Here is a 24,418-nt window from a genome sequence, read left to right on the forward strand (position 1 = left end):
ATCAGAGACAGCGGAGGAAATTGCAGTGGCACCGACTTGGAAAGGCTCCGGCATTCCATCCACGGACAGAGCCTTTTCATTAGTATCGGCGGAATTAGAGAGATCGTGTCTATGAATTTGTCGTTGGCTCTTTCGCCAGACTCATTTGATATCCTTCAGCCTGGCTTTCAACAGGACGCCCGTTATTGAGGCAAACTGCAGCGAACCTAGAAATCTCTCTTGGGTACGATGAGAAGCCTTTTTGTTCTTGAGGAACTGTCTCATAGCCTTCACTATCTCTCTGGCCTTCTTGGACGGGAGAGATAGTTTGTGCGAGTTTAGGTCCCATTGGATCCCCAACCATTGAAAGTGAGACGCCGGAATGAGCCGAGATTTTTCCTTGTTTATCTGGAAACCCAGATACTCTAGGAATTCTATTACTTTGGCTGTTGCTTTGCGACACTCATCGTCGTTGGTTGCCCAAATGAGCCAGTCGTCTAGGTAAGCTACTAACATTATCCCCTGAGCTCTTAGTTCTTGAACTACCGTCTCTCCTCGTTTGGTGAATATTCTGAGCGCTATGTTGAGCCCGAATGGCATGACTCTGAATGAGTAAGCTTGTTTTCCTAGTTTGAAGCCTAGGTACGGAGAGAAGTTTCTTGCTATCGGAACATGATAGTAAGCGTCTGTAAGATCTATAGAGGTGGTGATGGCCCCACGGGGAAGTGAGGTCTGCACCTGCGAGACGGTCAGTGTGCGGAACTTGTCGCATTGAATGTATGAGTTGAGACGGGACAAGTCCAGAATCACTCTTCGTTTGTCCGAGTCCTTCTTTGGTACACTGAACAGACGTCCTTGAAACTTCAGGCGTTTGACCTTTATTGCTTTCTTTTGGAGGAGATCTTTGGCATGGTCTAATAGGTCCGTCGTTGGAATCTGGTGAAAACTGACTGGTGGAAGAGGCCCTTTCTCCCATTTCCACCCTAGACCTTTCGAAACAATGCCGTGGGCCCATGGACTGAAGGTCCAATGGTCCTGAAAGAGATATGGTCTCCCGCCCACCTGTGGGGTCTCACTGGTTGGTTGCAGTCTTGCTTCCTCTGCCTCCCAAGCCCCTGCCTCTAGAGCCACCTCTCTGCCGGAAGGCACCTCTGGCTCTGCTACTCCCAGCATGTCTACTGTAGCCTCGAAATGCTGCTCGCGACTTGTAGGAGGCGTTGAAGGCTGGGGAGGCTACCAAGGTTGTTGAGGTTGAGGGTTGCTGAGCCGGAGGACTCTGAACCAAGACAAACTGCTGCTGTGGCTGAGCCTTGGATGTTGAAGGCTTGCCGACCTGGGAGACAGGGACTGCCTGGACAACCATCTGAGGATGAGAGGGCTGGCTGGTAAGGATGGAATTTCCTTTTGAAAGGAAGTCCCCAACGGACACGAAGGTTCTGGTTAGCTCTAGCCACCTCACTGAGGAAGTTGTTAACAGCATCCTCACGGAAGAGGTTGGCGCCCCAAATTGAAGCCTTTATAAGTTTGTTTGGCTCGTGCCTTATGGAAGCATTCGCAAAGACATGCATCCTGCAGGCTCGCCTAGCCACAATAAAGTCATACAGGTCCGGCTGGAAGGCCTGTAATAGAGACTTCGTGTGGACTCGAAAAAGAGCCTCATCGGCGAACGTCGTAGAGATCAACTCAGCCGAGGTGACTGAGTTAATCAACCTACTCAGTCTGCATCTCGCTTCGAATTCCGCTTTGACGAAGGGGTCCAGATTCTAGGTAGCTTCTCGGTGACAGGGCAGAGGCACACTCTGGGTCAAGTTTACCCACCGTGAACATAGCCGGAGCGTCAGTCCAAAACTCAACATCTCCGGGGAAGAGTAAGGAGGTAGCCTCTGTCTCTTTTAATAGAGGTAAGGGTTTGTCCTCTACCGCTGCTTGTAGAGTCAACTCCACCACTTTTGAAGTGCAAGGAGATGGAACTCCTCGCGGGGTCACAAACATTGTGAAGCAACCTTTATGGGGTGTCAACTTTGTGTTGACGCATTCCCATTCCGTAAGGGTGCGGACCCATGCAGCCTGGGCCTGGTCCCTAGGGTAGATGACGGTCTCTTTCATGACCTTGTCTACCCTGACTAGCGCATCTTCTGCTAGTCTAGCGTAACCTGGGAATGGAAACTGAAGGCCCTCCGGGAAGAACTCAAAGTCTTCTACCGGCCGGGTTCCGCAACCTTCAATTGTCAGTTTCCCATCCGAATACGGAGCATGCAAAGCTAACCGCCACGGGTTACTGTTGTCAAATGGCCGCAGCTTTGATGTGTCCGGTACTGTCACGGTCTGTCCCGTGGTCCCGGACTGGAGGATTCCAGACACTAATTCCTCCTGGGCTCTGATCCTCTGGGTCAGGGATAGTATTGACTGACCCGAGGTCTCCAGGCCTGATGAGAGTCGAGTGGACACCGACTCAAGTTTGGTGTCTACTACCTCGCTCATCTTCATCATTAGAAGATTGGCAAATGCCTCCTGGTCAAAGCCAGACTCTGTCGGCTTAACTCTGGAGGTCTTGGCTCTCGACCCCTTGGGAGGGGGAAAAGCCTTGGAAGAGGAAGGCTCTGGAGCAGAGGTCGACGGCTTGAGGGCTGAGGACGACTTTGCAGAACCTGCCGGAGCAGGTTTGGACCCCTTTGGAAGGGATCTCGTCTTCCAAGCCTTAACCTTAGGAACGACCGAGGCCGATCTATCCCAAGAGGGGGCGGACTTGGAAGAGAAGCCCTGGAAGGAAGGGGAAGAAGGAGTGGGGCTAAAGGGGAGACTACCTGCCTCACTTACCTCCCTACCTACCTTCTGATCCTCGGTGGCCATCGGTTCGTGGTGGAGGCTGATGGCCGCAACCTCCTCTGCTACCAGGTCACAAAGGCCTTCTTGGTCCTCCGGGAAGGGTGGTGTATCCAGACGGATGCCCTCAATGATAGGATCCGCCACTGACGCAGGAACAGCCGTTGAAGCCGTGACTCCCAGGTACAGAAGGGAGCACAGACTCTCGGACAGCACGTAAGGCTGTCCAGCCCTGGCGTTCCTGCCGAATCCTCCCACCCAGGACTTCAGGGACGCTTTGGTCTCCGCCTGGAGCGCCAAACTAGCCTGTAAAAAATAATCGAATTAGTATCCCATCCGGGGGATTGCGTGTCAAAGAAATTTCATAAAGTTGACGTATAGCAGAAATTTCACGGAAACAACGAGGTGAGAACGTTACTTACAGACTCGTCTGAGATGATACCAACCATCTCATAATACACAGTGCAGGGGTCCGGGTGCCAGACCAGGTAGTCATCCAGTGGGATGGCGCAGTTAGTGTGGGACCTGCAGACTACATGCCCGTATGGCTTGATTAGGGTGGCGGAGCAACCCTCTACCTGGCAGCGGACCATCTGTAAGTTGAAAAGTCAAATGAGTATTATACGTAGAAGCGCCGGAGTTAACTCCGGCAGGAGCATGCACTTTAACCAGATATTTGAATCTTTAAAGGAAATATCGGTTAATGACTTTAACTCACTGAATGATTTCAACTCACTGAATGAATAAAAGAAAAAGCTCTGGGTGTCTCTGCCTGCTCTGGAGTCCATCTTTGGGAAGGTACAGCTATAACCAGTGTATGGGGCTTGGTACGAGCAGAACAGGGGGAGAAGGTAAGACCTAAGCCTGAATCTGACCGTACCGAATCAGAAAAAACAACAAATTAACGTAGTCACATATCTGAACCCCTTACCGTCCCCACCGAAATGGGGAACAGTAATACCAAAGAAGACGGAAAACTGAGCGACGGAAACCACGGTATAATAAACTCCGGTATCTTTTACCTGGCGAGTGTGATGGTAAACCACACTACGTCGGAACCCTACGGGTCCAGAGATACACCTACAGAGTCTAACGAAATATACATATGAATAACACCTAAAAAATCTGGTGTAATCCCTTAAACGCTTGGCCTACCCCAGAGTCTCATAATCCTGTTATCATAAAAGTAACACCAGCGGAGACAGGCTGATACGAACGGAACAGGGAAAAAGGTAAGACCTAGGCCTGAACCTGAACGCATCGGGGGAGAGAGAAGCGATTCTAAGGTGACTAGTAACGCAACTCTGAGCCCAAATCCGTCCCCACGAGAGTGGGGAGGCGGAGACAACAGGGAGAAAAGACAACTGAGCGGCAGATCAGTAAAAACGTACAATCCGGTGCATAGCCTACTGGCTGGTGTGATGGTAGACCCCACCTGACCAGCGGACTTACGGGCCCAAAGACATAAATAAGGAGATTACACCAACTACAAGTAACCACTCCCCTCCAACCAATCCCCCCCCCCCCCCCCCCCCATCGGACAGATAGATACTTTAGTGGCCGTTCATCGGTAGGATTACTTGCACCACGTGCTAGTTAGGCAGCACCGGACAGGACCGGTGCGGGGGGTGGGGGGGTTGGTCTTAGGAGAGTGGACAAGTCGTGAACGCCTGGCCACAGCAACCGATCAGTGGTCACCACCTTACGGGACCCGCACTAGCCTACTACTAAAGGGAGCAGAAGACAGTAGGCCAACTGGCACCCTAAAGGAGGCAAGGCCAAGGCAATACACAACAAAACAAACATAATGAACATACTAAAATGATGAGGAATCACTGGAAGAATTGCGAAGAGGAACAATAAGGGGAAAAGGATATACCCAGCAGGGACCTAGCCTAACCCTCCGAGATCGGTACGGATCCGGTCAGGTAGGCTAGTTAGGCCTCCAAGGACATCATGACGTGGACGGAAGGAACCCAACAAAACCCTCCAAAATCGAAATTTTCAATCTGGTCTGGTAGGGAGGGTTTAGGCCCAACAAACATGACGAGAGGGACTCTCTATCCTGGACCGTCCTCCCACCAAGCAACGTAGTGCAGGCAGGGGGCGATAATGGAGGGGCTAAGGGGTAGAGGGGTAGGGTCACCTGACCTACCTTCCAAAACCTATCCTAGGTCTGGTCGGGTAAGCTAGGGAGGGAGAGCAAAACTTCCAACCTCACAGTGATATGAATATCATAAATGTGCATAAAATCGAGTGCATAGCTGGCTAACATCGAAAAAACAATAAAGCATACATGCATTAAATTCGCGAGAGAGAGAGAGGAATCGCCCTCTCTACAATGCTAGCGTACAATAGGCTAACTGGAAGCCCAATTACACTACACACATAAGACATAATAAAGAATACGTACGAAGGGGAGCGAACACGCTCCTGAAGGACTGAGGACAAAGCCAAAGGCTAGAAAAGGCGAAATAAACAATAAACTAGAGACCCCAGAGGACGTCAGGAGCGAGTTAGAGCCTTCGTCGCATAGATAAATAACGAAAATCAGAACTCCAGATACGACAGGAGCTATGAAAATGCACGGGAATACGAAAAAATGGTAAAAACAGTTAAAACTAAACCGTGAAGTAAATGTAACCATAATCAAACAAAGGGAAAGAACGCACGCGTCTGATGATGCACCCAAGATGGTGGATGAAAATAGCGTCACCCCGGTTCGCGAGAACTAAGGGGCCAAAAAGGGCTAAAAGGGAATGCATCGTGACCACACAAAATACCAAAACGTAATATGGAATACTCAACTTGGATGAAGAAGCTGGGAGCTCTACAGCAGACATGGCTTCGACAAAATACACACAAAGGGAAGCAGTGAGAGACACGTGCGGAAAGCAATCCGCTAATTACAGGAATGAAGATGCCGGGCATGGGTGGTAGTAGTAACAAGTGGAAGGTAGATGTAGTAGTCCTTGTAACGGCTCTTGCCTTGTGAGGGACTTTGAAAGGAGTCTTCTAATTGGCAGTAGTCCTGTGATAGTGGCTCCACTCGCCCTAGTGCTTATACCGACACCCTTTGGTGATCAAGCTGAGGGTAGTAACTTCAGCATTCCATTTTAGCTTTTTCTCTGGTATATTTAGAATCTATTTATACCTAGAAATGCGTGCTACAGGTTCATTTCACCGGCCGACACAGGTCAAACCCAGAAATATAATAATGAGTAAGTGGTGAATGAAAACAAATTGATAAAAATCACATATTCCAAACTGATGAAGCAAAACAGGCAATGATACTACCAACCAGTGGTTCAGAGGTGTAAAAACACTACATATAAAGTAGCAATTCTCATTGACTGATTTTTCATCTTCTGAATTTCAAAAAATGCATGTCTGGGGATTTTGGATTTGGGCTCTAGTAGTATATGATTGATGGTCTAATATGAACAAACATTTATAAAGTAATTTACAAGAAAATATCTTGCAGCCATTCTGCCTGCACAGTAAAATCAGAAATATAAAACAAATGAGTATGTTACTCATGTTATAAATATGAAAATATAAGTTTCAGCATAATCTGAGAGCATAAAACATTAAAACAATATACAACTTAATCAGACAGCAGTATCAAGCAGAAATGAACTTGTTTGAGCTACGTTACAAAGAGAATGTGAAAATATAAGTTTCAGCATAATCTGAGAGCATAAAACATTAAAACAATATACAACTTAATCAGACAGCAGTATCAAGCAGAAATGAACTTGTTCGAGCTACGTTACAAAGAGAATGTGCTGTGGAAGTACAAATAAAACATTTGGCATGAATTCATATAAAATTGAAAAATGCAAATCCTGTCAAGTCTTAGGAAATAATGTGAATGGAGAAAATATTAAATAATTTGAACGGAGAAAGTATTTAAGGGGGAAAATGAACCAACAACAATAAGTGAGAATGTGAATTTGCTACTGGAAACTTTATAAAAAATAACTAGCACTTCACTCGTCACTTGAAATTATTGTATTGGTATAATACTGCACTGCACTAAATGAAGAGTTATACAGTCCCTAACTTGAAAACATGCCAACTGGCAAACAGCTCTTGCTAATTGAAAGCAGCATTGACCTGTTACTAAACAGAATTAAAGAAATTGAAGAGACTGAAAAGCTCAGCACTGGTGAATGAAAGCAGTAATTACAAGAAAAGAGCTTACAGGAATTTTCTGAGGCTACCTCCAGCCTAGTGAACAAAACTGCCTGTGCTGTTCACAAACTAATAGTGGAATTTCAGTGAACATTTTATAAGTATTGCTTAATTTACCATCCAGCACAAGGAAAAATGATATATGAAATGCAAAAAAACTGTAACAAACATACAGTAATCAAGCAGTTCAACAGGTTTGGGGATACTGTAGGAAGTGTTAGCCATTTGGCTGGAACACATATACAAAGCAATTTGCTTAATTTGGTTAAATATCGAGGATCAAATGGGATACATCTACATACAATGACCTACCTGAGACACATATGTCTCATTCTCTTACAGTGGAATGACAAGTTTGGAAATCATGCCCAAAGTACGAATAGGTTACAGTAAAGTTTGTGGTGAAACAAACCAATATATAAGTTGCCTTAAAAAAGAATTACATATGAAATTCAATAATATCTAAAGACAAACAAGTGATAACATGCTGGCAAGGAAAGTTACTTTTGTTTGTTGAAGCAAATATTTAATATAATCACTTAGTTAACCTTAGAATCTCTTTTTTGTTAGTGTGCTTCACCTAAGATTTTACCCAATACGAATTGTTGGCTTGTCTATTTCTCATTCAAGGTTTTCATTTACTATGTTGAATTGGCTTTTTTATTTCTCTCTCTCATGGTACCTTTTTCCCAGTAATGAAGCATTTAACCCTTAAGAGCTGGGGTAAAAAATCAATATGCAGCACCCCACGCCAGGTAAACTTTGAGTTAGGCTAATTTAAGAGAAAAACACATCAAAGGAAAGAGGAAGATATAAGAAGTTGAAAATGACTATGTATTTACAACCCCTTGTGGGGCCTCTTTTACCATGCAATCATAAATTCTATCTAATAAATAAATTTATTTTCTTTGGCAAAATTATAATTACAGCTAACACAAAACCAAAACAGATAAGAACTGAAATCAGTAACAAATTCTTGAGTATATTTGTTGTAAAATATTTACGTTAATTTACCGAGATCTAAGATGTAGTAACTTTTTGGGATTATACATGTCTTTTCTAGTATATTTCTTTGCACTTTTCTTTACCAAATTACAATTATAACCAACATACTAAAACCAACTGCAACTCCTGGGTATATTTTGAGCACAATATACACTAATAAGATGCCATATGAAGAGACAGGTGGTACTTGCTCACTTGAAGTCAAGATCACAATTAGCTTATGAGCCGCCCACCTCTTGATTCTAGCCAGTTTGAAAGTTGACATTAGTGTATTTATGGGCTATAGAAGTACCAACTCTTTCCCGATATTGATGCTCATCATGAGTAGATGTATCCACCACCCAATACCTGTTATATGAGGGGATCTGTCCATTAAGGGTTAATTGGAGGGTTTCATGTATTTGCTTTCAACCACAAAAAATGCATAAATAAAAGGTTAGGGAATGCTTGATCATGATTTCAGACTTTTCATCTATGATCTGAAAGATAAATTAAGCTGGTCATTGTCTACGTACAGAATAACTGAAAATTTGGTGGTTCTCAAATATTGTTTTCATTTTCCTGTTTGATCATAAAGTTTTGCCAACACTTTACTAATTTTTTATATTTTATCCCAAAAGGAATATTAATTAATACACATATATAATGAACTTCAAGTCCTCCCAGTATCATTTTCATAAGAAAACATGGATGCAGTACAGTAAAGATTTTCTGGTATTAGTTTAACATGACTCTTTCTTGCAAATCCCCCTTTCGGAATCAAAATCCTCTTTAACACTCCTCTATTAAAATGAATGAATGAATGTATGAATTATGATACATATCTGAGTTGTAGAACTTTCCTTTCTTTAACAAATGAATTTATTATGAATTCTAAGTTGTGGAATTTTCCATTTTTTGTACATCTGTATCTGTTCCAGCCAGTTTTCGAGAGATTATTATGTTACTCTCTCTTCTATAGTATGTGTATACCCGGTATATCCATTTTCAATGAAAAACTTGCAATAAAGGCTCCAGCTCCTTTACCCATTACAGCAATTAGTTTTGAGCTACTGGTACTGTAGCAATTTCAGCTTCCCTGTCAATTGCCCGTTTCTAAGTCATGTGCACTTTGTTTACAAGAATTAGGCAGTAGTATAGGTGTGTCTTGCAGAAGGTAACAGCATTTGAGACTCCTCACTTGGCCTTTCCCCCACAGCATATCAGCTGTAAGATTTTCTACACAAGATGCAAAACAGAGGCTAGAAAGTGGAGCCCTCTTATGATATTGGGCTGATGCCCCAATGCTTGCCAATTTGCCAACCTACCAGTGACCATACAAATATTCACACTTGCATGATAACGTAGCAGATGGCCTCACAATGACCCTGGAATCCATATGCCAACTCATAATGCTTTTTATTTCCAGCCTTTATACAGTTATCATTCACGATAATTAAATAATGGTTGGCAACTCTAAATATGATTTATATCCTCTGGATTTTCTGAGCACATATCTTTCTAGCTACATTTTACATATAGTAATCACTTTGATATAATTTAAAACTTATTTAGGATGCTAGTTAGCTTTCAACTGGGTTGACCTGAGTGCTTGAAACAACCTGCTACCCACCTTGGCTCTCTTGTACCTTTACTATGAATAACTCTACTTGTGTGTATAATCCAATTCTGATATGAACTTACTACAGTTCATTTTTCCCAAATTTTTATACAAGCCTGTCTTTAAAGTAAAAATATTTAGTTAAACAAGTAACAGTCCAAAGAATATTTAACTTTGAGTTTAAAGAAAACTTATTCGTCTCTGGATCAATGTGTGGGTAACCACTGAGTTGTCAAGCACTAGTTACTATTGCAAGAGTTGCAACAGAAATTCCAATGCTGGGTAACTGGACTGGCAAAGTCCCATAAAAACTTATTTTGATAATTTTGATGAGCAAATGCATTTTCACCATAATTTTCACTAAATTTCTTTTCAGAAACTAACATAGTTTACAGAAAAAGGGGGGCTGACAGCTTCTTTTCATTTCTTCGACAATCTGGTAAATAAGTATACATCAGTATGTAACTACATACAGCACTGGTAAATGATATAATGTAATTTACCAGTAAATAATATTAATCAGTATGATCTACCATTATTTGGTAGTTTAACCACTAAGCAAAAACACTTAATTCTCTCAGGACAAACCAATATCAAGAACTAATTAAAGTAAATTTTGGTTCAGTTCCAGGTAAGTCATCTCCATAAAATAAAACATTTCCTTCCCACTTCTAATATAGGCATGCAGAATGAAAGCATCCGGGTCTGAGCTTCACAACAGTGTGTAGCATTCTTAGGGTCAGGACTCTCATTTTTGACTCTGCTATAACTGTTGTTTTTTATGAGAAGGGTACACTAGTGGTTCAACCTATATTTACGTACATATAGCTTCACTTGTATGAACAAATAATTACTGTATGTATGAATTAACTGGTCTAGTTTCATGACAAGTTTTTTTCTACACGATTCACATCACACAATTATACATTTTTTTAATAATCTTTTTCGAATAAATAGCCATTAGAGTCAATATGGTCATTTTAAGATAAAACAACTTCCTGGAGTTTTCTTATTAAAGAAACTACTATACACACTGTACATCTGATGTACTAATAAAATAAAACTTGGTTGTAAAATGCAATTCTTTAATTTGTATAATTTCTACATTACAGATATATCTCATTTACTCACTCATTCACTTCATAGCTTCTTCTTTTAAAATTTCTTCTATTAATCGACGGCGTTCTTCTTGTCTACGAATGTTCATGTCTGCAATTGATTCATAATCATAATTGCCACCTTGCTTTTGTTCCTCTTGAGGCACCTCCTTACGCCCAGGTACTTTTGGAGCTTCTGCTTTAACATGGACCACCTCCAAAGGCTTTCCAATTTGCCCTTTTTCAAACTGAACTGCCATGTCCTAAAATTAAAAGATACTATCACTAGAAACTCCTAAGATGCAGTGCTGCCAAAATCACAAGTTTTCTTTCTATCTACAACCACTCTGCTGTTTTCAAATTTATTTTACAGGAAAAAGTAACACATAAGTATTTCATTATCTCTACTGAATTTAGGAAGAACCTGCATGTTTAAACAAAGATGAAGAACTGAATCTGCATCCAGACCTAGATTTACCTTGAAACTTGCCTAATTCTTCCATGACCAAAAAGCATCACCAGAAAATTTAACTGATATCCATCAATAACACTGAGACAGCCTAATGCAAAACAACAGGGAAATGCATAACCTCCATTAAAATTCACTGGCTTTGGTAAATATGTAGTGTGAATTTGCTAGTCCAGGCCACTGTCATAGTATTTCCAGTGTCATCATCCTGGGTCTAAGGATTCTTTCTTAAACAAGTCTGATGGTGGTGGGGACACTGGAAGAGGATGGACTGCTAAGAGAAGAGTGCAAAATTAAATAACAAAAAACACAACAGCTGGAGGCTGAAGGACACTATGGACACTTTACAACCACTGACAGCATGCTGTGTAAGCCATGTTATTTATTACCCCCACTGCAAGGGCTACACGTAAAGCAATGAAATGCAGATCCAGTGCCACCTAAACTTAAAAAATCCTTTAGGGGTCAGGCTTTCTGATAAATAACAAAGTGTTAAGTAACAGAGTCTAATATTGCCTGCACTGGAGTATTTTCTAGATATCTTACAGCTAGCAATAATTCCACCTACAGTAGTCCCTAACCCAAGTTAACCTGTACTTCACACTTTAAATTTAATTTAAGAGGTTTATCTAAAAATGTATTGCCTCTCAAGTTGTAGCATAGCAAAAAATAATTGTGATAATGCAGTTGATAATTACAGAAGTCTGTTGGGAGCAGCAATCTCTATTATCTGAATTAAGAGAGCCACAGCCCTGTTAGATAAGGTCTAGAAAAACCTCTTCAGGAGTAAAACAGCACCTCTGTACAGTACGCACCCTACCTTGTCCATATCGCATAAGCGTAAACACTTAACATGCCTATAAACAACAACCACCCCACATTAAACTGAAAACTTGATGTAAAAGGCAATTAACTAGCCCCTTATTTGTAATTTTAACATAATATGGTATGTACTGTACACTGTATAAATACATTTTAAAAAAGCAAACCCTTTTTATTTCTCATGTACACAGGATGCACTACAGTAAGTTACTCTACCAGGCAAAATGAGTACTATCACTTTCTTTTTCAGTCTGCCTAATCCTATTACACCAGTCTTTAAATAAATTGTACCTTCGACAAGAAAAGTGAAGATACAGTTTTCTTAAATCTTCGGACACATACTATTGCTCAATAATGCCACACCTGGCAACTCTAGAAAGGGGGCAGAGCTTCAAAATCATTGTGTTTGTTGCTTTTTAGATTTCCATTAACTTTACACCATAAAGATTCAGTAGAAGTCCTATAATCATTTATACTTGAATGTAGTAACAGGCTCTATATTATTCATTTATGTTGGTTTGGTAACATCAGTTCAGATTGGAATATCAATCATCCTTTTTTTAAAACCTAATGTGGAACCTTACTTATATGTAATGTTTTACTCTAAACTGATGTAAAATTCATACGTTTTTGAAGACGGATCTTAAAAAATGAGAGAAAATGTTTTAAAATTTTGGCAGTACTTGAGGGAGAGAGAGAGAGAGAGAGAGAGAGAGAGAGAGAGAGAGAGAGAGAGAGAGATGAGAGAGACGAGAGAGAGAGAGAGAGAGAGAGAGATGAGAGAGAGAGAGAGAGAGATAGAGAGGAGAGAGAGAGAGAGACAAGCATAGGCCTGTTGATAGAGATACTCAATTTATTATAAGGCAGCCCACGGTTAACGGCACAATCGCTGAACGGAAAATCGGTTTTACAGCTGTCGTCAAAATATTCATTAAAAAAATTAGGTGTTTTAAGCTATTTTTATGGCGCAATTTTTGGTTAACAGAGCCGCTAGTGCTGTTATGTCTAACAAGTGCATACATTTGTAGAAATAGTACCATTCAGACTATAAAGGTTATGCAAATAGTATTCAAAAATTTTATTGAGTTATTACACGGGTAATATGGTAGACTATTTGCCCCTGACGCTATTCTACACTGAAAAAATCAAGTTAAATAAGTGCAAATTTAGCTATGGATGTGTCACTTTATAAATGTTCATGTCTTTATGTTTAAAATGTGTATGAAAATGTATTAACTATAGGGTATTTATATTTCTGCACATAAATATGATACAAAGGCAGCTTTTGAAACTGCCCTCCAGTTATCAAAGAGGACGTTTTTTCATGTTCGTTCTTGTGAGCTGCAGCCTGTCGCTCTTCCGAAAATATAGTAATAAAAGTGCAAATTTAGCGATTGATGTGTCGATTTTATAAATGTTCATGCTTTTATGTTTAAAATGTGTATGAAAATATATTGCGTATAGGGTATTTTTTTTTTGTACATAAATATGATACAAATTAAGGCAGCTTTTGTAACTGCCCTCCGCATTATCAGAGGATGTTTTTTCATGTTCGTTCTTGTCCGCCGCAGTTCCAAAAAATGCATTAACAAAGAATTCACATGGTTATATTTTATTAATTTGGGAGCTAATTATAACTCATCTTCTTAATGAAACTTCAGCTTTTTGTTGTTTTCATGCTTTAAGGTTTAAAATGTGTATGAAAAATGTATTACAGGGTATTTTTTTTAATTTTTATACATAAATATGATACAGCAGCAGTACACACGTCCATTTGAAGCCTTTGTAACAGCCCTTCACAGGATGAAGACTATAGCAATAGGTTGTTCAGTCGCACATGAATAATATTTTAATTTATATATTGAATCATGTTTTTATAACAAATTATAGTATATACAATTATTGCATAAATTAATTTTAAAAGACAAATCTCTCATATACATTCAATTTTGCAACACTGCAATTTGTTTGTTTTTCCATGGGATAGAAGTACAAAATATAACTGTGCAACTCTGTTGATTTTTTGCTTTGTTACGTGAGCAAAAAATTGAGGTACGACCGTACGAGCTCGAGATGCCGCTGCTACGTAGATGGCACAGTGACATAAATTAAGATAAGCACAGAACTAAAGTTAATATGCATCTTTTCCAAAACTCTTTTAAAAGTTATACATTACTTCACTGTATCCAATAATATTGTATGTATTTTCATATCATTGTATTATAAAATACTACGGTAAATCTACGGTACATCTAAGCCAGTATTCTGCAGAGCGGCCAATGTTTTGGTTTAGAAATCAGCTGATGGCAAATATGAGTTTGTTTCGCCATATTTAATGCAATTCTGAGCAAATTTTCTTGCTTCTGGTTAGCATAAAAGAATATATGTAGATACTTGACATATGAGAAAAGGTTATTTTTCCTTATATGACGTGTTTTTATGTGGAAATATGACTTGAATATGTCTCGTTGTGATTGTGAACTATTTTTTTTCATTAGCAGATTATGTTGGCGGCATGTTTATTGAGTAAAACAATACGTGATTCCGTTCGCAATTTTCCTTTATATCATCGTAATACGAACTTTACGTTATTTATCTTTTATTGGCGTGAAACCAACAGTAAAATGTGTTCTTTCAAGCACAGTAGTTTTGATTAAAATGATTTTATCTCTATTTTATCTACGGTTGTGTTTGATAGCATACGTTTACTAAAGCTTTATCCTTGTAGCCGATGCACGATAATGGTCATTAGCAGCTTGAACAGTTTTCTCAGCTTCAGCTATAGCTAAGTTTAAATTTAATAGTATATTTACCTATTGATCTTTGATCTATAGCAAATAAAGTTATTATGATATCTCAGTCCTATTCAACATACATGACGTCATTTATAACAACTACGGTAATAGTGTACTACAGTACGATGATTGAAATACAAGCCAAAATGGATGATGTTATCCAATTCGGTTGTACTCAGAAAAAAAGTTGTTTCTCGTTCGGTTGTTCATAGCTGTACACGTTTACGCGAGTATAACGTTAAAACCATACTTTCATCATTCTCTTTTGCTGTTTTTGAACTTACGTAACTAGAAGTTAGGATAAAGTTAGGCTATTTTAATTTGTTCTTTCATAAAATCGGATTATCGTAAGACGAATTATCTTAACTTGAACACTACAGCTACCTGTACACTGTCTAAACCTTATTATATCTTTACATACTCTAGACACCCAAAGAATTAAAGCTAGGCTTTTTTCACTTTACAGTATTTATAATACTATAAATTGATTTTGACGTAGGAAAAATCTATTTCTGGGCGATTGGTTCGTGTCGCCCAGCGAAATCCCACCTCTTCCCAACCCTTCGCTCAAGATTGATTGCTAACTTCAGGATGGCCACCAGAGGCGCGGCAGTCACCTTGGCGTGGGTTGTAGTAGTAGTAGTTGCTGCCCCGTTCTGTGGGTCGGCTCTCTCCTTGAGGGATTTTGTTGTGGGAAATTTCTAAATGACAAGAAGTTCGTGGTAGTGGTCTCACTCGCCCTAGTGTTCATACCGACGCCCTTCTTTTATTTGGGTGAGCGAGTCAGTTATACTGACCTCTTCTTTATTTTGTTTATTCTCTGGTATTTGTTAGATCATTTACCTAAGAAATAATGAACTAAAGGATTATTTCGCTGGGCGACACGAACCAATCGCCCAGAAATAGATTTTTCCTACGTCAAAATCCCTTTTCTAGACTCAGTTCGTGTCGCTGTGCGAAATAATACCAGAGAATTAGCACAAGATTGAAAATAAAGAGGGTCTCAATAAAACTAAAAATTTAACTACATATTATAATTGTAACAAAATATTCATACAAATTGTTCAGACAATTCTGAATAAAGAACAATAACTAAATGTAACTTATAACTATAATTATTTACAAAGTATATACATAAGTTACAGGTATGAATATGAAAATTAACATGTGTGTGAAAAATCTTAACATAAAAAACACACTGAATAAGTTTTATAGATACCAATACAAAAGACAACAAACCATTGATAATGGGAGTGTGGAACCCTAGCATAAAAATAAGGGGACCACACTCTTAATGCTAATATATACAGCCAATTGTGGGTGACCCTAGCATGAAAATAAGGGACACCCACTAGACAATCATAAGAGCAGCTAAGACTCAAGAGCAAGTGTAGAGTAACATGGTAGGTTAGACAAACTGTTGGCTGAGGTACGTAGAAAGGAGATCTGGATCTTCAACTATACTACTGGGCAGAGTCAGGGGAAACTATGTTACCCGTTGAAAATTTCAGAGATTCCAAAGACTTCAAGTAGTGACGTTTAAATACTGTCGGCGATTTCCATCCAGTATATTTTTTCAAATCATCAAAGTTCATATGTTGAACATAATTGATTGAGGTGGCCACTGCCCTGACATCGTGTGCCTTAGGGAAAGATTCAGGGTTAGCTTGTTTAATAAAGTATAGGATCTGTTGCCTAATACCTTTAATTGATAAGGTACCACCTTTTTCTCTCCTAAAGAGGGGACCCGAAGAGGAGGAGGATGTCCTAGACAGAAAGGCTCGTAAGGTCATCACTGGACAAAGAGAAAGGTCTTGGGGAAGGGGAATGACTTTCCATGGTTCCCAACTCAACAAAGGATCCTCATTTTTTGCTAAAAAGCTGCGATCCGGAGAAAGCAGAACTTCTCCTGAAGGGAGAAATTCTACGTGACCAGAATCTCTGGATAGCGCCGACAGTTCTGAAATTCTAGCTCCTGAAGCCAAGCTTAATAAAAATAATGTTTTTCTTAAGAGCATTATGAATGAACATGTCGTAATATCTGTATCTGAAGCCAGTTTTAGAACATCATTTAGAAACCATGACACTGAAGTAGGCCTTACGGAAGGTCTAAGTCTAGCACAAGCCTTGGGAATAGACGAAAAGTAAGAGTCTGTTAAGTCTATTTTAAACCCAACTGAAAGATCTTCTTCAAGGCTGACTTGTTTGTCGTAATAGTGCTAGCTGCGAACCCTTTTTCAAATAAGGACCTGAAAAAGGATATGGCTGAGTTGATTGTCATGATTTTAATGTCCGATTCTCTCAGGAAAGATGCCAACTTTTTAACTGCAGCGTCATACTGCCTCAAAGTTGAATCCCTTTTATCTGATTCTAAGAAGACGATATTTTGTGGATCTACATTTGCATCCCTCTTGGCTGCAAACTTCATGAAGTCCATAAAGTTAGGGCTTTGAGAATTCCTGAGGAAGCGAACACAGTCTTCATTTGTACCGACTGGGAGAGTCTGGGATTGGGAATCCGAAGGGGATGAAGACCCAATTCCAGCAGCAGGGGGTACCAGTTGCTCTTCGGCCAGTCCGGAGCTACTAGAGCTATCTGACCCTTGAAAGTCCTGAGTTTGTTCAGAACTTTCAGGAGAAGATTCACCGGGGGAAAGACATAAATCTTTTCCCAGTTGTTCCAGTCTATGGATAGAGTGTCTGTGGCATAGGCTAGAGGGTCCAGGTTGGGAGCCACATAACAAGGAAGTTTGTGGTTCGCTTGAGATGCAAACAGATCTACTTGCAGGCCTAGTACACTCCGGAGTATCCATTGGAACGAACTGTTGTCCAGCGACCATTCCGACTCCAGTGGAACTGAACGGGATAGAGCATCTGCTACCATGACATGATTCAGGTGTCTTGACTTGGAGCCTCCCCTGTTTATGCAGTGAACTATCACTGCGCTGTCCAGAACTAACTTTACATGAGAGTTCTTTGGTGGAAGTAACCTCTTCAGAGTCAGGAACACTGCCATTGCTTCCAATACATTTATGTGAAGCTGGCGGAATTGGAGTGACTACGTTCCTTGAACTTTCTTGAACTGAGAATATCCTCCCCAGCCGCTTAATGAAGCGTCTGTGTGGATAGTAATTCCCGGAGGAGGGAACTGAAGAGGTACTGACATGGACAGGTTCTTCAACTTTGTCCAAGGACGCAGACGATTCCGGAGAATCTGTGGTATTGCTGATAACTTGTCCCTGGATCTGACATTTGCTTGTGAGCGCCAGATCCTGGTTAAGTCTTTCAGTTTGGCTTTCATCAAGATGTTTGTCACTGAGGCAAACTGAAGGGAACCTAGGATTCTTTCCTGGTTTCTCCTTGAAGCATATTTGTACCTTAGAAATTGCTTCACTGACTTCACTATTTCTTTCCTCTTGGCTAGTGGAATCGACAGTGTGAGAAGATAGATTCCATTGAATGCCCAGCCATTGAAAGCTGGACTCCGGAGTGAGTCTTGACTTTGTCCTGTTTATCTGGAACCCTAGATATTCCAGGAACTGAATGACCTTCTCTGTGGCTTTGCGGCATTCCTTGACTGTTGGTGCCCAAATCAACCAGTCGTCGAGGTACGCTACTACCATTATCCCTTGAGACCTTAGTTGTTGAACAACTACTTCCGCCAATTTCGTGAATACTCTGGGTGCTACATTCAGACTGAAGGGAACTATTTTGAAGGAGAATGCTTGGTCTCCCAGCTTGAAGCCCAGGTAAGGGCGAAAGTGTCTTGCAATAGGGATATGATAGTATGCGTCTGTAAGATCGATAGAGGTGGTGACGGCCCCACGGGGAAGTAAGGTCCGCACCTACGAGATAGTCAGCATTTTGAACTTGTCGCAGCGAATGGCCAAGTTTAACCGGGACAAGTCTAAGATTACCCTTCTTTTTAATGAGCCTTTCTTTGGCACGCTGAATAAGCGACCTTGAAACTTTAATCGCTTGACTCTCGCTATTGCTCCTTTCTGAAGGAGCTCCTCTGCATACTCCGTCAATTCCTTCGATGGAAGTTGAAGGAACGGTCTGGGTGGAGGGGGGCCTCCGATCCAACTCCAACCCAGGCCTTTCGACACAATACTTTGTGCCCATTTGCTGAATCCCCACCGGTGCCGGAAGAGAAACAGCCTCCCTCCTACCTTGGAGATCTCACTGCTGCTGAGCCGAGTGACCTCCGCGGCCTCCACGGAAGTGCTTTCCCCTGTTAAGCGACCTTCCTGATCCTCTCTGACGAAAGGATCCCCTAGCCCTACCTCCCCTGGCAAACCGGTCAAAGTGTTGGAAGGCTTGGCCCTCAAACACCTGGTTAAAGGCATAGGAAGTGGAATGCTGAGCCTGAGGGGAAATCAGGTAGATTGGTTGAGCCTGGGTCTTCGACGTAGAAGGCTGGCCTGGCTGAACGACTGGCACCGCTGACACAGCCTGGCTGAAGTGTTGAGGTTTCTTCTGGTAAGGCTGAAACCGTTTGGTCTTTTTCAGTTTCTTGCCTGCAGAAGACGGGTCTTGGCGCCTCTTAGCAGAGAGGCCCCAACGGTCCTTGAGGCTCTGGTTGAGCCTCGTCGCCTCGCTTGGACCTCCCTAACCATTGCTTCAGGGAAGAGGTCTGCCCCCCAGATGTTGGAAGAAAGCAGCTTATTCGGCTCATGCCGAATAGTTGCTTCCTGGAGGACATGTTTGCGACAGTTGACCCTCGCCGTCACAAACTCGTACAAGTCCGATTGGACCGTACAAGTCTGTGATTTGGTCAACAATTTGAAGAGCGGCTCTGAAGCGTAAGATATAGCCGCTACCTCTGTCATTGCCATTGTATTGATAGACCTGGCCAGCCTAGTTTTAGCCTCAAATTTGGCTTGAATGAGGCTATCAGGAAGTCTTGGGAGCTTCTCGCCGAACTGGTCCATCACGCAGTCCGGCTTGAGCTTGCCTACCGAAAAAGTATTCGGCAGGTCATCCCACAAATCTCCAAGCGAAGGGAGCAAAGGTGATGTGGGGTCTGCTTCCCTTAACTGAGGCAAGGGCTCTCCCTTTAAGCCAGCTGGGATGGTAACGCTGGCGATCTTAGTTAGAAAAGGGAGAGGAGTCTCTTCCTCCATCGTAAAGATGGTGAAAGGACTCTTAAATGCCTGGATTCTGGTGTTGGAGTAGTCCATCTCATCCAGACACCGGAGCCACTCTCTTTGAGCCTGGTCCCTGGAGTACAGCACTGTCTCCCTAGGGACCTTATCCTCCCTGTTCATAGCTGCCTCCGTCAGCCTGGCGTAGCCAATGAACAGAGGCTGAAGATTCTCTGGGTAAAACTCGAAGTCTTCAATCCTTCGAGTACCACACTCCGGGATGGAAATGAACCCGTCCTGGAAAGGGGCGTAGGAAGCCACTCTCCAGGGGTTGTTCATTGAGAAAGGAGGAAGAGAATCATGGGGAGGAAGTTGGAGCAGGCCTACGCCAGGTGCCGGGGAGGCAGCTTGAGGGGCCTGATTGAAGCCGGACATTAGGTTTTCCTGAGTGGCAATCCTGTCCGATAGTTGCGAGAACATCTGCTCCATACTTGTCCTCAGAGAGCCTACCAAATCTCCCATCTGCTGCATCATCCCGACGGAGAAAGCGTTGGGATCGAAGCTAGGAGCAGATGTAGAAGTGGATGGGTAACTCGCTAGAGGTACCGAAGGGGAAGGAGAGACCACTGACTCCGCCGGAGTACGGGGCCTCTCCTTGGAGGACTTGCTCTTAGAAACTCTAGAGCCTGAAGCAGATGATTTACCCTTCTCTGCTCCGGGGTTAGAAGCCGAAGACTTACGAGATGACGACGCCGAAGAAGTCTTTTTAGACGACGACGTCTTTGTCAGGGTTTTCTGCGTCCTGTGACCCTTCACTTTAGGGACCACAGAAGCGCTAGGCGTAGTATACAAGAGCTCAGCTCCCGTAAAGCCTTGGAAGGAAGCAGGAGAAGCACCAGGGGAAGAAGATCCAGTGGCGCCCAAGGGAAGCCCTTGAGTGTCCAACGTACCTACCTCGACCAACAGGTCGTCTACACCTACCATCGGTTCTACATTTAAATCCAGTATGGCGACTTCCGCTGAGATGTCCTGGCCTGGTTCCTTCATACATGCGGCGACCTGCCGCTGGATCGTCGTCATCGTCGGGGCTGCCTCCGCCGGGTCGATGTACCCCGTCGACTTGCCGCCGGGGAACAGCAGGACAGCCATCCTCTTCTCCAGGATGTAGGGCTGTCCCTTGGCGGCGTTCTTGCTGAAGCCGCCGACCCAAGCCCTCAAGGTTGCAAGGGCGGTCTCTCTAACCGCGGCAGCCTGGAAGAGAGGGTGTCTGTTAGATTTTAGTTTAAAGTTGAGGGTCAACCTTAGACTAAAATAGCCTTAAGACTAGACAGTACCAGCCTATATTTCAAAATAATATGGGGGACTTAAGCTTAAAAAATATTTCAAAACTTAAGCTTAAGATATAATTCAGAATTTATATCGTATGTATATACTGATGGAAATACTTACCCCGTCCAAAAACTGACTCACAAGATCATAGCAGATCGTACACGTTTCGTGGAACCAGACCTGCAGATTCCCGTAAGGAGTCGCACACGGAGCATGAGACCTGCAGACCTCATGCCCACAGGGGTCCTGGAGTACGGCGTTGCACCCCGGGTGCTCACAGTTGGTAGTCTGTAAGTGGAAGGATACATGAGTATCGATATAACACTCACAGGGCTACTCTAGTACTCCGTTGCATGCCGGAGAATGAAAAATTTTTGGGCATAACCCCTCCCCTACTGCCTTAATAGGCATAAATGAGAGCTCCGGTGTATGCCGGAGAAGGAAAACAGAAGGCAAGGGAGGGACCCAGCTTAAGATAACTTATAAATAACTTATAATTAACTTAAGCATAAAATAGTAACATAAAATCCGGAGGACGACTCCGAATCGCGGTGCTGTCCGACTCCGCCGGCTACGCCGGGGAGGCGGAACGGTGAAAAGCAAAAGTGACCAACTGGAACGCATACACTCCGCCGGTAGGCGGGGCTACCGTACCTCCCTCCCCCGTAATCGATGGAACTCCAGGAAAGAGAACAGAGATCCGACACCACGGGGAAGAAGGCGAGGAGGGGTGAAAACAGTACTCAAGCATACAGCGGAGCGCCAGAGCAACAAAGGCGGGGGGAGGCCAACCCCCCGACTTCGCCACAGTGAAGCACCGTGAAGCAGGGAGACAAGGTCACTCCCAGCCAAGTGTCTGTCCAGACTCCCCTACTCCCTCCGCGTAGGGAGAGAGGGAGTCGGGCCCGGATGGAGCGAGCAAGGACAGACCTCCCTCCCCCCTACTCTATGGGAGAGCGGGGGGAGGGCAAGGCGACTGGGACGGGCGTCTGGCTGTACCGCGATCACAGGGTGACCATGGTACGATAACACAATATAAACAACGAAATCGATAGCCTAGGCTAATGCAACCAAACTGATCAGAAAGATGCAACAAAACTGATAATAAGGAAGCAACAAAACTGATGGGGACCATGGGACCATGAAACCTAGGCTAAGAGAACAGACCAGATGCAGTAGGCTAATCAAAATATAACAAATAAATAAAAGTAGAGGAAATAAAATATAGAAAGAGAAAAAATCCAGGAGTGTACGACTAACCCGAAAGAAAGTCTACCACTCAAAGCTAGCCTGGGCCGATACGAAGAGCGATGGCAAGGCTCTGGATAGAAAAAAGATAATGCCTACGTAAGGTAGAGAGACATGCATGCATGACCTAAAACCAAGGCAGGCTAAATCCCCTAACAATATCATAATAAATAGAGCTAGAGACGCACGGTAAAAATAAGGGAAAAGTTCCAGGTATGGGAGACCGAGAACCATCCCGCCATGAGGCCGAACAATGCCGCCATGCTTCCAACCGGGAACCTGTATTTATACCTAAAAAACGGCAAACACAGGCTCGAGGAAGGAACGAACTAAATAGCAACCTTTCGGAATACTTAACTTAGCCGCTGCGATGGCAGAACGTTCCATGGTGGCGAAAAAATCCGTGAAGAAGCACAAAAACCCAAGAGCAAGAGAAACGCGTGCGTCTTGTAGCCTGCTAACGTAAAGGATGGCCACCAGAGGCGCGGCAGTCACCTTGGCGTGGGTTGTAGTAGTAGTAGTTGCTGCCCTGTTCTGTGGGTCGGCTCTCTCCTTGAGGGATTTTGTTGTGGGAAATTTTTAAATGACAAGAAGTTCGTGGTAGTGGTCTCACTCGCCCTAGTGTTCATACCAACGCCCTTCTTTTATTTGGGTGAGCGAGTCAGTTATACTGACCTCTTCTTTATTTTGTTTATTCTCTGGTATTTGTTAGATCATTTACCTAAGAAATAATGAACTAAAGGATTATTTCGCGCAGCGACACGAACTGAGCCCAGAAATGCACTGTATAATACTACTGTACAGTAAATTCTTTAGTACTATACTGCATAAATATAATTTTACTTATTGCGTCATTGCAGGATTACGGCACCGTTTGACTGGTCTAGGGCGATGTTAACTGGTCTAGTATTCTGAAAGAAGGTGTGCGGTGGCTGTAGACTTTAAAATCACTTAGAGTCGAAAATCGCTCAGCGTCGGCAGCCAGGAACGGAACCCCTGCCGCTAACTGAGGGCCACCTTATTTACTTTGAGAAATTGAGTGATAATAGTTTTTTCAAATGTTTCAAAAGTGTAGAGAGAGAGGAGAGAGAGAGAGAGAGAGAGAGAGAGAGAGAGAGAGAGAGAGAGAGAGAGAATGTGGTGATGGGAAAGAAACTTGAAAGAGAGACAGAGAGAGCGCAAGCATAGGCCTATCTATAGAGATACTTAATTTATTAAATTTATTTTGAAAGATTGAGTATTAATATTTTTTCAAATGTGTTTTAAAAGTGGAGAGAGAGAGAGAGAGAGAGAGAGAGAGAGAGAGAGAGAGAGAGAGAGAGAGAGAGAGAGAGAGAGAGAGAGAGAGAGAGCAAAATCTGCTTACATGAAAGCGTAGGCCCATTTGTAACTACTTAAGGGATTTTGACGAAGGAAAAATCTATTTCTGGGTGATTGGCTCGTGTCGCCCTATGAAAGGATCCTTAATATCATTCTTTCTAGGTAAAATTAATCTAAAATTACCAGAGAAAAACAAAATTAAGAAAATGTCAGTAAAACTGACTCGCTCACTCTTAAAAAGAAGTGTCGGTATGGTAATAGGGGCGAGTGGGAACACTACCACGAGACATTCACCAATTAGACCTTCCAATCAGAATCCCCACAAGAGAGAGCTGATACCAACGGGCGATGCAGCCGCTACTACTACTACTAGAGGACGCCACGGACAGCAGCGCCCCTAGCGGTCATCCTTAATCTAAAAACATCTTGTCCTGCAGGGGGGGCAAACAATACAGGGTGGGTTTCATAGGGCGACACGAGCCAATCACCCAGAAATAGATTTTTCCTTCGTCAAAATCCCTTTTCTGGGCTCAGCTCGTGTCGGCCTATGAAAGAGTACCAGAGAAACAGACAAGATGGGAAAAAAGGGATAAATGAAAAGCAGTTGTAAAATGAGGGATATAATATAAGTAAATCAATTACAGCATA

General features: G+C 42.5%; 1 protein-coding gene across 1 annotated transcript in view; it reads right to left on the reverse strand.

The window, feature by feature from the left end:
• Positions 1 to 10,672: 10,672 nt before the first annotated feature.
• Positions 10,673 to 24,418, reverse strand: part of LOC135219224 (dnaJ homolog subfamily C member 17-like) — a 158,027-nt gene continuing 144,281 nt past the window's right edge. The window contains exon 8 of the mRNA XM_064255809.1: positions 10,673 to 10,964. Within this exon, the coding sequence (XP_064111879.1) occupies positions 10,740 to 10,964 (225 nt within the window). The 3' untranslated portion in view covers positions 10,673 to 10,739. The remainder of the gene's footprint in view (positions 10,965 to 24,418) is intronic.

The sequence above is a fragment of the Macrobrachium nipponense genome, chromosome 1 (genome assembly GCF_015104395.2).
Source record: "Macrobrachium nipponense isolate FS-2020 chromosome 1, ASM1510439v2, whole genome shotgun sequence".
NCBI classification, from domain to species: domain Eukaryota; kingdom Metazoa; phylum Arthropoda; class Malacostraca; order Decapoda; family Palaemonidae; genus Macrobrachium; species Macrobrachium nipponense.